Raw genomic sequence first — 14,741 nt, 5'->3', positions numbered from 1 at the left:
GATCTTGTTTTCATCCCATTTGGCTTAACAAACACTTGAAATCAGCTGCTGCTTGGATGAAAATATATACAAACATGAATAAATAGAGGGATATATGTTGTTTCGATCGATGCGTGTTTTTGTTTTTTAGTGTCGGTTTTTCAAGCGATCTGTCATTTACGGGCTGTTTAGTTGGTTTCCGTTAAGTTCTTAAGTTGTTTGTGTAGATTCATCGGTCTGTATAATTGAGAAAGTTTTTGTTCAGGATTGGGATTTGAAATAAACTCGGGTTTTTGCATGAAGGTTCTCTCTAGAAACTTACTGAATAAGCTACTTTCTGTATCATCAAGTCACTATTAAACAACTATGTATAGTAGACTGGATAAGCTTTGAGTCCAATTAAGCTCATTAAGGGTGTGTTTACTTGAGGCTTAATGAGCTTACTGGATAAATTGGCTTATTCGGACAGACAAAATAGCATGTTTACCTCGGGCTTATTCGCTCAGAAATGGGCTTATTCGCCCAGATCAAAAACATTAGTTGTCCAGATTAAGCCATGAAAAAGACTCTCCCTACCCTTATTCGCCCTACCCTTCGCCCAGATCAAAAACTTCCATCGACGCTGTCTCTTCTCCATCCAAAGAACCCTAATCGGATGACGCTCTTTTTTCATCGATCGACGCTCTCTTCTCCATCCAAAGAACCCTAATCGGACGACGCTCTATTCTTCATCGACAATCGACAGTCGACGCTGTCTTCTTCTCCATCCAAAGAACCCTAATCGGACGACGCTCTATTCTTCTTCTCCATCGACAGTCGACGATGTCTTCTTCTCCATCGACAGTCGATGCTGTCTTCTTCTCCATCGACAGCCGATTGCTCTAAATTTCCATATCGATTTCATGATTGTTCGATTTCTGTTTGCTTGTGTTTGCTGCTACCTTTTTATCGATTTCATGTTTGTTCGATTTTTCTTTGCTTGTCTTTGTTGCTAGAAAGAATCAAAGAAACCCTAGCCGAGCCATGAAAGTTGTTTATTGTGTTTTATTCTCATGGGTAAATTGGTCATTTCTGTTATTCAGACTGATGATTCAGATAGAAAAGTAAACATCAACATAAATTTATCCAGACAGACAAATTTATCTAGACAGGCAAATTTATCCATGCAGGACTTAATAGAAAATTTGGTAAACAGCCCCTAAGCTAGTAATAAACATGCATTTAGGTGGCCTTTGTTTTTTTTAAGTACTGAAGTATTATTTCATTTTTGATTTATAAGAGGTGGTGTTGAATTTTGAAATTTGAATTAATAAGACTGTTTGTTTTTAAAACTGATAAATGTCTGAATTTGTTTAAATTATTAATTTTACCCATTAAAAATTATCGTGTTGGATTTATAGATAAATTTATACAATTTCACATATTTATTCACCATCATTATGAAATTTACATCTAAATTATATAATTAACATTCATTTAGTCGAAAATATGTCATTAACGGTGTTTAACACATTTACATCCTATTAAAATACATTAATTGAGAGAGATAATGATTGATTTGGTAAGGATCGATTGAGAGAAATGATCAATTAAGGTCAATCGATTAAAAACACCGTTGTTGGAGATTTGGAGAACAATAAGAGACAAATAAGATGTTGGTTTACCTTTTATCAAATAAGATGAAAATAAGACATAAATGTCTCTAGAAAATTGGAAAAAATAAACAGTCTGAATTGTCTTGCATATTAACATCAAACATAGGATATTGATAAGAGTTTTTTTTTTATGAAAAATAAACAAGGCCTTAGTGTCGGTTTTTAAGTACTTAATTTCGACGGTTGCTGAACCATTGACCTCTAGGAAGACTGAGTTCTAGGGTCATCCAAGTACCGTTGGACAAGTGACCTTTAGTCGTTTAACTAACATATTTCATACAATAGACATATCGGGCCTCCGTGGAATGTGCGAGGAAAGTATGGATAGCCCGGAGTCATGCATTTGAATCTCTGTGACCATAAGGGAATTTTATTTCTTTTTGGATTTGAATCTGAGATTTTCAGACACTTTTAACCTTTAAAGCCAAGCTCAAACCAATCAGATACCATTCGATTTGTACAAATTTTTTAGGTCCAACGTTGTTAGAGTTTTGCCATTTAAAATTAAGAGCTTTCATCCAATTTGTAGAATCTTGTGACATAATATTGAAGACAAAAAACTGAATAAATGGGTCCAAAATTAATTTTTTATTTATTTTTAAAGTAAACTACAAATTTGGTCCTTATTGTTTGTAAAAAATAACATTTTTCATCCTTACAATTTAGAAATAATAAGATGGTCATCGTGGTTATTAAAAACGTTCAAATTTGATCTCTCTTTTAACGACCAATAACATATTTTGTTAAATAAGGGACGTATTTGTCCTTTTCTCCATTTCTTTTTACTTTTTATCCAATCAAAATAGTCTTTATAAATTTGGTTCGTTTGGTTTTTGATTGGGTAAAAGACAAAAAAAGTCAATAGAAGAACTAAAGTGTTTTTAACTTAACGAAAATTTTAACCAACCGTTAGAATGAACCAAATTGAAATGTTTTTTCAAACTACGATGGCTATTATGTAATTTTGAAACTAAAGGGACAAAAAGTGTTATATTTGACAAATCACATGAACCAAATTTATATTTTACTCTTTATTTTAGGACAAATTACATGAAAAAATAACATACCTTAACTTTATTCTTATTTTGGGTAACGTACTCTTAAAACTTCCATTTTGGTATCTAAGATGTAAAGTTTTAAACATTTAAGTACTTTTGGTACCTAAGATGTAAAGTTTTAAACATTTAAGTACCCGTGTAACCAGATAAAGCATTAACCGGTTATCATGCTGATGTGGCAAGTGATGTGATATCCAACCCAATATTATTTGCTGACATGATTAGTGACATGATTTTTTTAATCTTAAATTAATCTCTTTTTTAACCTAAAATTAATTTTCAACCGATAACCCGAATACTTAAATCTTTAAAACTTTACATCTTAAATACCAAAATAATTTTTTTAAAAATAATCAAAATAAAAATCAATTTAAAACACGTTATTTTTTCTTACAATTTACCTTTATTTTATAAAATTGGAACCTAAGAAAATGTGGTCAACTAGTTTAAAAGCAAGACCCTTCAGAAAACGACAAAAACTAGAATTTCTAAACACCAATTTCTCCTAGAAATCACCATTCACACTCCCTATAAATTAACAACTAAAATCTAGAAAACTAGAAACCTCACATTTCCTCCACAAATCTAATCAAGATTCTTCATGTTCATATAAAACTTCTAGAGCTTTCCTATCTGGGTTCTAGAAATGGCTTCGGCACTGACCGGTGATGACTTGATGAGGACGATGAGTCGGAGTATGAGCCGGAACATGAGCCGGAAAGGTAGCTTGGCTTCCGGAAGCAAGAAGGGGTGGGGTACGGCTAGTATTCGAGAAGCATTCATGACACCTGGCGATGATGTTTTCCAGAAAAGCGGGAGAGAAGACGATGAGGACGAACTCATGTGGGCCGCCATCGAGCGGCTCCCGACTTACGATCGGTTAAGAATGGGATTCTTGACTCAAGTTTTGGAAGATGGGAAGGTCGTTCGTGAACAAATTGATGTCACGAATCTTGGACCGGAGGAGAGACAGAATCTAATGAAGAATATACAACAAACGATCGATAATGATAACGAACGGCTTCTAGAACGGCTTAGAGATCGTATCGATAGGTAAATACTAGTTTCTTTTAAGTTTTTTTTCTTAAAAATTTATGACTTTTTCTGACAGTTTTGAGAATGTTATTGTTTAACAAAAGAATACATAGAAACTTGTCAAAATGTCATGGATTTAGAAAACAGTTGTCAGGAGGGCATAAACAGGCTTCTTTAACACTCGAAATTGACAAAAAATTACATTAGTTTCTTCATTTGATTCGTGTTCTTTTGTTGTGACCAGGGTCGGAATCGATATTCCGAAGATCGAGATCAGATACGAGAATTTGTCGATCGAAGGGGATGCATTTGTTGGGAGTAGAGCCCTTCCAACCTTGCTCAATTCTACTATCAATTCGATGGAGGCAAGTTTCTGATGTTCTTGAAATGTGCAGTTCGATTACTAGGGAGTTATGATAAGAAGCGTAAGAAGAGGCTTCCACCTTGGATCAATTCTAATTGAATGTCAACACGAGTGAGGTGTACCAGATGAATTCTCTTCTAAAGCATAATTCATGGGTGGACATGAGATTAAAAGTAATCAAAGTTCATATCTTTTCTTATGCTTCTCGCCATAACTTCCTTTTTCACACGATATATAAGGGAATTGATTCGATGCATCTCGGTGCACCTCAATAGTGTTGTCATTCAATTAGGATTGATCCAATGGTGGAGATCTCTTCTTACGTATCTCACCATAATTTCCATTCTCACCGGAACCCAACACTATATATGTATGTATAAGCTCGATGAACTTCATCTGGCATGCTCGGGTTTAAAACAATTTGCCCGTGGTCCAAAAATTGTTTGTTTCCGTAAAAACTTAGCAAGACACTAGCGGGTCATTTTGCAAGACGAGTTTCTGAAGAAGGTCGATGAGCTAAATAGCCCTTTTAAACTTCTCGATCTTATTCGCTGTTTTTATCGTGTTTCCAGAACGTTCTTGGTTTCTTCAGGCTGTTTCCATCGAAGAAAAGGGTCGTTAAGATCCTTCATGAAGTATCCGGAATTGTGACACCCTCTAGGTAAGAAATTCACGTAAATCTCTACAATTCTAGCACATTTTCGATAGTTTTGGTTTCTAATTGTTAACGAAACCGGCGTTTCTCCAGAATGACTCTACTCCTGGGACCTCCGGGCTCGGGAAAGACCACATTGTTGAAAGCACTAGCAGGAAAGCTCGAAACGGATCTGAGAGTAACGGGAAAAGTGTCGTATTGCGGCCATGAAATGGATGAATTCGTTCCTCAAAGAACTTGTGCTTATATTAGTCAACACGATCTACACCACGGAGAAATGACCGTTAGAGAGACCATGGATTTCTCGGGACGTTGCTTAGGAGTCGGGGCACGGTACGAGATGTTGGCGGAATTGTCGAGACGAGAAAAAGCCGAAGGAATCAAACCGGATGCCGAACTTGATGCATTCATGAAAGCGATATCGGTTTCTGGACAAGAATCTAGTTTGGTCACCGAGTATGTCCTTCGGGTACGTTTTCCCCTTTTCCGTCAAATAAACAATAAACCGCAAGGTTAATTTTACATCCTAATCGCATTTATTACCCAAAAAAGCGGTTTTCATAGGACCCCAGATACGTCAAAATATCATAATTGTAATTTAAAACCAAGATGCATTATAGGGTTGTAGAATACAAGCTACAACCCTATATTTCTATTTCTGCGTAGTTGTAATACTTTACAACTCCGCAATCAGATAAATTTGAATGCTAACCACGAGTGTTACGGTACCGTAGCTGCTCGGGTTGGATATTTGCTCGGACACAATGGTGGGAGACGAGATGCGGAGGGGTATCTCCGGTGGCCAGAAAAAACGTGTGACCACCGGAGAAATGCTGGTCGGACCCGCGAAGGTTTTTCTGATGGACGAGATCTCGACCGGTCTAGATAGTTCCACAACCTTCCAAATCATAAAGTACATGAGACAAATGGTTCACATCATGGACATAACCATGATAATTTCCCTCCTTCAACCGGCACCGGAAACGTTCGAACTCTTTGACGACATAATCCTGCTTGCCGAAGGTCAAGTCGTCTACCAAGGCCCGAGAAACAACGTTCTCGAGTTCTTCGAGCACGTTGGGTTCAAATGCCCCGAGAGAAAAGGAGTTGCGGACTTTCTACAAGAAGTCACCTCGAGAAAAGATCAAGAACAGTACTGGTTCAACAAAAGTATCGCTTACCGATATGTTTCTGTAGATGATTTCGTTCATTTTTTCCGCAACTTTCACATCGGTTTCAAGATTACGGCCGTGCTTCATGTTCCTTACGACAAATCTAGCGCCCATCCGGCCGCTCTAGTGACCCATAAGTACGGTATCTCGAATAAAGATCTCTTTAAGGCATGTTTATCGAGAGAATGGCTTCTAATGAAGAGAAATGCGTTCGTCTACATTTTCAAGACGACCCAAATCACGATCATGGCGTTATTCACATTGACCGTTTTCTTTAGAACGACGATGAAGTACGGTGATCTAGATGATGGTGGAAAGTATTACGGCGCGTTGTTTTTCAGTCTAATTAACGTTATGTTTAACGGGATGGCCGAGCTTGCTTTGACAATTTTTCGGCTACCCGTGTTCTATAAACAACGGGACTCGTTATTTTATCCGGCTTGGGCTTTCGCCCTTCCGATTTGGCTTCTGAGACTTCCGCTTTCACTTCTAGAATCCGGAATCTGGATTCTACTCACTTATTACACCATCGGGTTTGCTCCGTCCGCTAGTAGGTACGCATTTCTACCCTTCTACTTTGACTTTTTTCGGGTCAACCGTAAAACTTCTAGAATTCGGATTTCATACGTTTCTAGACATATTTAACCTCAGATTTTTTTTCGTTTCGACCTTAAACCACAACAAAATTGGGTTATAAGACGCTTAAAATGTTTAAACGTCTTAATAACATATTCTATAGGACTTAAATTTATAGGATCAATAGGATCAAAATATAAAACGTCTTATCTAAAAGTGTTATAATAGGTTTATAGAACGTTTTTAAGCGTTTTAACAAGTTTTTAAAATAAAGTGTTGTGTTAGCTATTTTATAGGACACCATTTAAAAAACGTCTTATAAAAAGATGGGTTTATAGGACATTTCTCAAAAGTGTCATATAAAATAGCTAATACGACATTTGACTTTAAAAACGTCATAAAAACTTGTTAAAACGTTTAAGCATTCTATAAACCTATTGCAACACTTTTAGATATGACGCTTAAACGTTTAAGTGTCCTATAAACCATATTTTGTTGTAGTGATAGCTTACAGCTAAAGTTTTACGACGAGCGTGTGCAAGATTTATATGAATTTTGAAGTTGATTATTATTCGGTTTGACTTCTAGAGTAAAAAAAACGGGTTTTTCGGTCGATAATTTGAACCCTTTTATGTTTTTATGACCGTAATGTTTCAGTTTTTTCCGACAACTCTTGGCGTACTTGGGTATACATCAGATGGCTTTAGGTCTATTCCGTTTCATCGCTGCACTAGGAAGAACACAGGTCGTGGCCAACACTCTCGGCACGTTCACGTTGTTGTTGGTTTTCGTTCTCGGTGGATTCATCATCGCGAAAGGTTAGTAGTTAACCAACGATAAGACGTCAAATATGCTTAAATGTCCTAATAGACTGCTTTATTGGACTTAAGTTTATATGATCAAACAACTGTGTTATATATAAAAATGTTACCACTACAACAATATCGGGTTTTTTAGGATACCAATTGTTCAAATAGACTACTTCATAAGACTTAACTTTATTGGGTCAAACATTTATCTGTCCTATCTAAAGGTGCGTTGTAATAAGTTTACATGACATTTCTTGGCGTTCTATAAAACTGATTTTGTTACTGATTGTACTTTTTTTTTTTATTCTTGCTAGATGATCTTCATCCATGGATGAGATGGGCATATTACCTCTCTCCGATGTCGTATGGACAAAACGCTATCGTTCTTGTTGAGTTTCTCGACAAACGGTGGGGCGCGGTAAGTCAAGATAGCGACCGATGAACGTAGCCATTGTGATTCGATTTGTATCTTAAACGGGTTCAATCAAATGTTATTGTGTGCAGGAAAATTTTGACACATTGTATCGAGAATCGACTGTCGGAAAAGAACTTCTGAAGGCTAGAGGAATGTTTACCGAAGGCCATTGGTACTGGATTTGCGTTCTCGCACTCTTCGGGTTCTCTCTCGTCTTCAATATCTGCTTCGTGTTAGCGCTTACGTTTCTAACCCGTAAGACGACTTTTCTAAAACCGATATGATTTCTTGATTTTCTGAATCTAGATGTCACGTATGTATCTGATCGTCTTTGTGTTTCGAATCTCGAAATGCAGCCATGGTGGATTCGAAATCTGTTGTAGACGAAAATGATGGCAAGAAGAAGAAGAAGAAGTCCGTATCTATGTCGACTGAATCTGAACCAAACGAAATAAGCAAAAAGGGAATGGTGTTGCCCTTCAAGCCGTTGTCTCTTGCGTTCGATCACGTGAACTACTATGTCGATATGCCTGCGGTAAGAACCCGTAGCGGATAGCTGATAAACTAGCCAGCTGTTACCAGATAATTAGCGCTTATTTGTTAGCAGCTTAATGAGCTTAATAGGACTCACAACTTATTCGGACAACTATATACAATTGTTAATGGCTTAATGATATAGAAAGTGACTTATTCAGTAAGCTTCTAGGTTGAGCTTTATGTAGAAAGTCAAGTTTTTAAAGTAATGTTTCAATAAGCTAGCTTATGGTTATCAGACTTGGCCTAATTGTTCTGTCTGGCTGATGTGGTGTTACGTCCCTCAGGAAATGAAAAGGCAAGGCGTAGAGGAGAACCGACTGCAGCTTTTACGAGATGTGAGCGGTGCATTCCGACCAGGAATCCTAACGGCGTTAGTCGGGGTAAGCGGTGCCGGAAAAACGACGTTGATGGATGTGTTGGCCGGACGAAAGACCGGAGGCTATATTGAAGGAAATATTAGTATTTCCGGTTACGAAAAGAACCAAGAAACTTTCGCTCGTGTTAGCGGTTATTGTGAACAAAACGACATACATTCTCCTCACGTCACAATTTACGAATCCCTCTTGTATTCTGCGTGGCTTCGATTGGCTTCAGATGTCGATGAGGCAACCCGAAAGGTATCCAGAAAAATGTTAGATTACTCGTAAAAAGCAGACTTATTTAGGAACCTTAAATATTTTGAGAAACCACAAACACCTATTTTGTGTCGTATTCACGATGAATGTCATGACAAATATTCATGATGAATAATATCCATTATTATTCAAGGTTATTCATCATGAATACTACATAAAATAAGTCGCTTATGAGATATTAAAATATTTAACACTACAACAAAATTGATTTTATACGATGTCTAAAATGTAGAAACGTCCTAAAAAAGTACTTTATAGGATTTAAGTTTATAGAACTGAACCAAAAAAACGTTCTTACAATAGATTTATAGGACGTTTTTAGGCGTTTTAACAAGTTTTTAGAACGTTTTTAAAATAAAGTGTCGTATTAACTATTTTATGTATACGACATTATTTGAAGAAGTGTGTTATAGAAAAATGGGTTTATAGGACACTGTGATAAAAATAGCTAATAGGACGCCTTATTTTAAAAGCGTTCTAAAAAACTTGTTAAAACGCCTAAAATCGTCCGATAAACTTGTTGTAACGCTTTTGAATAGGACGCTTTATAGTTTGGTCCTATAAACTTATGTTCTATAAAGTATTCTATTATGACGCTTAAACATTTTAGGCGTACTATAAACCAATTTTGTTGTAGAAACATGTTACATTAAGTTTATGAACTTTCTAATCGGTTTTCGCTCGCAAACTCAGATGTTTGTGGAGGAAGTGATGGAACTTGTAGAGTTAGGTCCGTTGAGACATGCGCTAGTGGGACTTCCGGGAGTCGACGGTTTATCGACTGAACAACGAAAGCGACTCACGATAGCCGTCGAGCTCGTGGCAAACCCTTCGATCATATTCATGGACGAACCAACCTCCGGTCTAGACGCGAGAGCTGCCGCCATCGTGATGAGAGCGGTCAGGAACACGGTGGACACCGGCCGAACTGTAGTCTGCACTATTCACCAACCGAGCATCGACATTTTCGAAGCTTTCGATGAGGTTTGATCCATACCCGTTTCATTTTCCACTGATCTAACGATTCTTAACCATTCGGGTTCGCTTAAAACTCGAAAAAAATCTTATCTTTTTGCAGCTGTTCTTGATGAAGAGAGGAGGGCAAGTGATATATGCTGGACCTCTCGGGCGTTTTTCGCACCTTCTCGTCGAGTATTTCGAAGTAAGAAACGATCTTTTTTGCTCATTCCGACATTAAAACTGGATTACGATCTTATTTTTCAAACTTTTTTGCAGACTATTGATGGCGTTTCCAAGATCAAAGAAGGTTACAATCCAGCAACATGGATGTTAGATGTTAGTTCTACCGCAGTCGAAGCTCAAATCGGAGTCGATTTTGCAGAACTTTTCGCGAATTCGGACCTTTATCGGTAAGCACCCCAACAAAATCGGACTTATAGAACGCCAACAATGTTTAAGTGTTAGAAATTCTGGTTTTCGATTGCTTGGATTCCACTGAAAGTCGTGTAACACTTTCAGATTGAAGTATTTCGATGGTACAATCGAAATTTCAATCCGATAAAATTCAGTGTTTTTGAACAGAGAATCGAAAAAAATGTTATGAATCAGTGTATCTTTTCCAAATAAAAAATACCAATTCGAAATTGAAATCGAAAAATGTCAAAAACGGCAGTTTTTGAACTCTAAAAGCGTCATATAAACTTATTACAACATTATTAGATAAGACGTTTTATTGTTTGGTCTCATAAACTTAAGTCCTGTAAAGCAGTTTATTGGGATGTTTAGACATTTTTGGCGTCTTATAATCCCAATTTTGTTACAGCGAAATTTCAAAATTTCTGGTTTTCTAAGTTTAAATCTTCTAACTTACGGTGTTCTTTTCGACGGGCGATCGATTTATAGGAGAAACGAAAAGCTTATCAAAGAGTTGAGCACACCGCCACCAGATTCGCACGATCTTCACTTTGCTACGCGGTTTTCGCAACCGTCATTCGAACAGTTCAAAGCGTGTTTCTGGAAACAACATTGGTCGTATTGGCGAAACCCTCAGTACAACGTTGTTCGATTCTTCATGACGACGGTTATCGGTCTTATCTTCGGGATCATCTTCTGGGACAAAGGAAACAAAATGTGAGACAAAATTTTACATTACAACAAAATTGGCTTTATAAAACCTCAAATATGTTTAAATATCCTAACAGAAAAACTACTGTTTTTAACCACAGGACCAAACAACAAGATTTGTCAAATCTGATGGGAGCCATGTACGCTGCGGTTTTGTTCCTCGGAGGAACAAACACGTCTGCCGTTCAATCGGTTGTAGCGATTGAACGGACGGTTTTCTATCGAGAAAAAGCTGCCGGAATGTATTCAGCTCTGCCTTACGCTTTCGCTCAAGTTCTAGTGGAAACCATATACGTCGGGATCCAAACGTTTCTTTACAGTCTTTTGCTTTACTCGATGATCGGATTCGAGTTGCAGTTGGGCAAGTTCTTATGGTTCTATTATTACGTGTTCATGTGCTTCGTTTACTTCACGTTATACGGGATGATGCTTGTTGCTCTCACCCCGAGTTACCAGATCGCGGCCATCGTCATGTCGTTTTTCCTCAGCTTCTGGAACTTGTTTTCCGGCTTTCTCATCCCAAGAGAGGTAAGTAAACTGAACCGTTAGCAGTACAACGAAATCGGCTTTATATTACTCCAATATGTTTAAATGTCTTAATAGACTTAAGACTTAAATTTGTTGGACCAAACAGACGTAAATGTGTTATAATAAGTTGATAGGAAGCTTTTTGGCGTCTTAGCAAATTTTTTATAATACTCACTACAACAAAACTGGTTTTATAGACGCCTAAAATATTTAAGCATCTTAATAAAATATTTTGTAGGACTGAGTTTATAGGATCAAACCAAAAAACGTTTCATCTAAAACTGTTACAATAGGTTTATAGGACAATTTTAGGCATTTTAACAAGCTTTTTAGAACGCTTTTAAATTAAATTGTCGTATTAGTTTTTTTTATACGACACCATATGGAAAAATGTCTTCTAAACACGTGTCATATAAAAAGACGGGTTATATGACACTTTTTAAAAGTGTCCTATAAAGTAACTTACGGGATTTTTTAAATGTCAAAAAAATTGTTAAAACATTTAAAAACATCTTATAAACTTATTGTAACACTTTTAAACAGTACGCTTTATAGTTTGATCTTATAAACTTAAGTTTATAAAATATTCTATTAGGACACTTACACATTCTAGGTAAATGTCCTAATGGGTTGAGTTGATCGGGTTGAAGATATTTGAACAAATCAACTCAAAATACTTGCAGTTTGAAAAATCTCAATCCAACCCAACCCAACCCAAACCAAACTGTACGGGTTAGTCGAGTTGATACTTTGGTATATCATAGTATTCTCTAACATTGAATATGTTGTTTTCTCTATTTTACTTATAATTTCTTTTTCCTTGTCAAATATTTGATACAACTTATTCATACTTCTTAAATTATAAGTATATCACATTCAATTAATTTTCTCAACTTTCATATATATATATATATATATATGTTCACAGTTACCGAACATATATACAAATAAATTATATAGAGAAGGATAATAAATTGACAATATATGTCTATGAAGATAATATGTAATAGTGTAATTGTTTGATGTACATATTAATAAAAACTCAACAATCATATTAAATATAAGAAATAAAAGGATATTGGGTTCATCGGGTTGGGTTGGGTTCAAATAAAAGTAACCTAATACCTACATTTTGAAGATTTTACAACTCGATTTATATTTGATGTACTGTAAAGTCAATTTTTTAAGTATATAATATTTATATACGGCAAATAAAACAAATAAACTCATACACCCTCCTCACCTTTAGTGAGATTTGAACCCATGATCTCGTAAGAGACCAATGACTCACATACCGCTAGGCCAAGGGTCATTTGGTATATAAAGTCAGTTTTGTTGTAGTGTGAATGACACTTATCTATGATGACCTTCGTTTTAAACGTTTGATCAAATTTTGCAGCAAATTCCGATTTGGTGGAGATGGTACTACTGGGGTTCACCCGTTGCATGGACGATCTACGGGCTTATAACGTCTCAAGTTGGCGACAAAACAACCCTCGTTCATGTGCCTAAACACGGAAACATCGAGGTTAAGGTTTACCTTAAAGAATTCCTAGGATATGAACACGATTTCCTCCCATACGTAGCCCTTGCTCATGTTGGTTGGGTTCTACTGTTCTTTGCCGTCTTCGTATACGGCATCAAGGCGTTGAATTTCCAAAGACGCTGATCCAAAACCGTCATCGTTTTCTCTTCAGTTTAACTTTCAGGACGTTTTTTATTCAGATGAATAACCGAAAAAGAGGGGTTTTTCTTGTAATTTTGTATATGTTGATTGTATGTTTATATTTTACATAAAAATAAAAGTTAAATGATATTTAATCGTTAGTAAAGTTATATATTTTTTAAATATACTTAAGGGCCAATTTGCCCGATGCTTACCCGGATAAACGCTTACCAAGTCACATTACTTTATCGGATGAGTATGACAAGGATTAAGAATCCTACCCGGTAAGAGCAAGACAAGTCCCAAGAGTCTTACCCAGTAAGTGAGGGCGACGACTCTTACCAGGGTTGGTCCTTACTGGATAAATTGTTGCATATGGTACCATTTTTGTTGACTAAAATCTTATTGGGTAAGTAAGTGACAGTGTGAAATTTTACCAGTTGGTGTTTACCGGGTAAGTGTCTGTCAAACGGACCCTTAGTTTCTTTTACAAATATATAATGTGATATTTGGGGTCCGTTTATCAAATACTTACCAGGTAAACGTTTATTGTGTAACTTTACCTTATCAGATAAATATGGCAAGGATAGAAAATCTTACCAGTAGGATCAACGACAAAAACCGAGAGTCTTATCAGATAATCAATCACCACAAATTGGATTCCTAAAATGTTTAGGCGCCCTACTAAAATACTTTATAGAACTTAAGTTTATAACATCAAACTAGAAAATGTCCTATCTACAAGCGTTACAATAGATTTATAGAATGTTTTTAAGTATTTTAACAAGTTCTTTAGGACACTCTTAAAATAAAATGTCGTAGTAGATATTTTTATGACACTTTTGGGAAGTGTCCTATAGACGAAAAACATTACAATAGGTTTATAAAACGCTTTTAGGTGTTTAACAGATTTTTTAGAACATTCTTAAAATAATGTGTCATATTAGCTATTTTACAGATTACTCTTGAAAATGTCTAATCAAAACCTATCTTTTGTAAGACATTTCATCAAATAGTGCCGTATAAAATTGCAATACCACACTTTATTTTAAAACCGTCCTAAAAATTTGTTAAAACGTCTAAAAGTATCCTATAAACCTATGTAACACTTTTAGATATGACACTTTTTGATTTGGTCCTATAAACTTAAGTCATATAAAGTATTTTATTAGGACGCTCAGACATTTTAGACGTTATATAAAACCAATTTTGTTGAAGTGGAGGGTGACGACTCTTACTCGATTAGTGCTTACCGAATAAATTGTTCCATACAACGCCGTATTGAATCTCACCGGTAATCATTTGGGTAAACGACCTCTTAGATTTATATTTTTGATAAATTTTTGAAAGACCAGAGGATAACTATACCATTAAATTTTTAAGGGTAATGCTATACACACCTCTATTTATATCAGAATCAGATTAAATCATATATTGAAAATGTAAAAAGTATGTATTAATGTTGATGCGTGTAATAAGAAAATTAGCAAGTACGGATGCATTTTGCTCACCATTTTTTAATTGGATTTAAGATTGGACGAGCTAAATGCACCCTATATATTGTTAAGTGTA

At 36.0% G+C, this 14,741-nt stretch overlaps 1 protein-coding gene across 1 annotated transcript; it reads left to right on the top strand.

Annotated features, from left to right (window-relative positions):
• Positions 1–3,338: 3,338 nt before the first annotated feature.
• Positions 3,339–13,172, top strand: LOC112508539 (pleiotropic drug resistance protein 2-like). Its single transcript, XM_025113199.1, has 16 exons — positions 3,339–3,745; positions 3,972–4,092; positions 4,664–4,752; positions 4,840–5,215; positions 5,481–6,472; positions 7,152–7,312; positions 7,618–7,721; positions 7,808–7,973; positions 8,075–8,253; positions 8,540–8,872; positions 9,584–9,874; positions 9,969–10,052; positions 10,127–10,260; positions 10,754–10,981; positions 11,077–11,503; positions 12,903–13,172. Exons 1-16 carry the CDS (start codon positions 3,339–3,341, stop codon positions 13,170–13,172), a joined length of 4,362 nt encoding a protein of 1,453 aa, XP_024968967.1.
• The last annotated feature ends 1,569 nt before the right edge of the window (positions 13,173–14,741 follow it).

Source organism: Cynara cardunculus (genome assembly GCF_001531365.2).
Source record: "Cynara cardunculus var. scolymus isolate 2C chromosome LG 3, CcrdV1, whole genome shotgun sequence".
NCBI lineage: Eukaryota > Viridiplantae > Streptophyta > Magnoliopsida > Asterales > Asteraceae > Cynara > Cynara cardunculus.
The sequence above is the reverse complement of the archived record's forward strand: the minus strand, read 5'-3'. Positions and strand labels throughout refer to the sequence as shown.

Coding starts and splice junctions, on each gene's coding strand:
- LOC112508539 (XM_025113199.1), top strand. CDS start 3,339: ATGGCTTCGGCACTGACCGGTGATGACTTGATGAGGACGATGAGTCGG. Junction 8,254..8,539: donor ACTATGTCGATATGCCTGCG/GTAAGAACCCGT, acceptor TACGTCCCTCAG/GAAATGAAAAGGCAAGGCGT. Junction 10,053..10,126: donor TTCTCGTCGAGTATTTCGAA/GTAAGAAACGAT, acceptor ACTTTTTTGCAG/ACTATTGATGGCGTTTCCAA.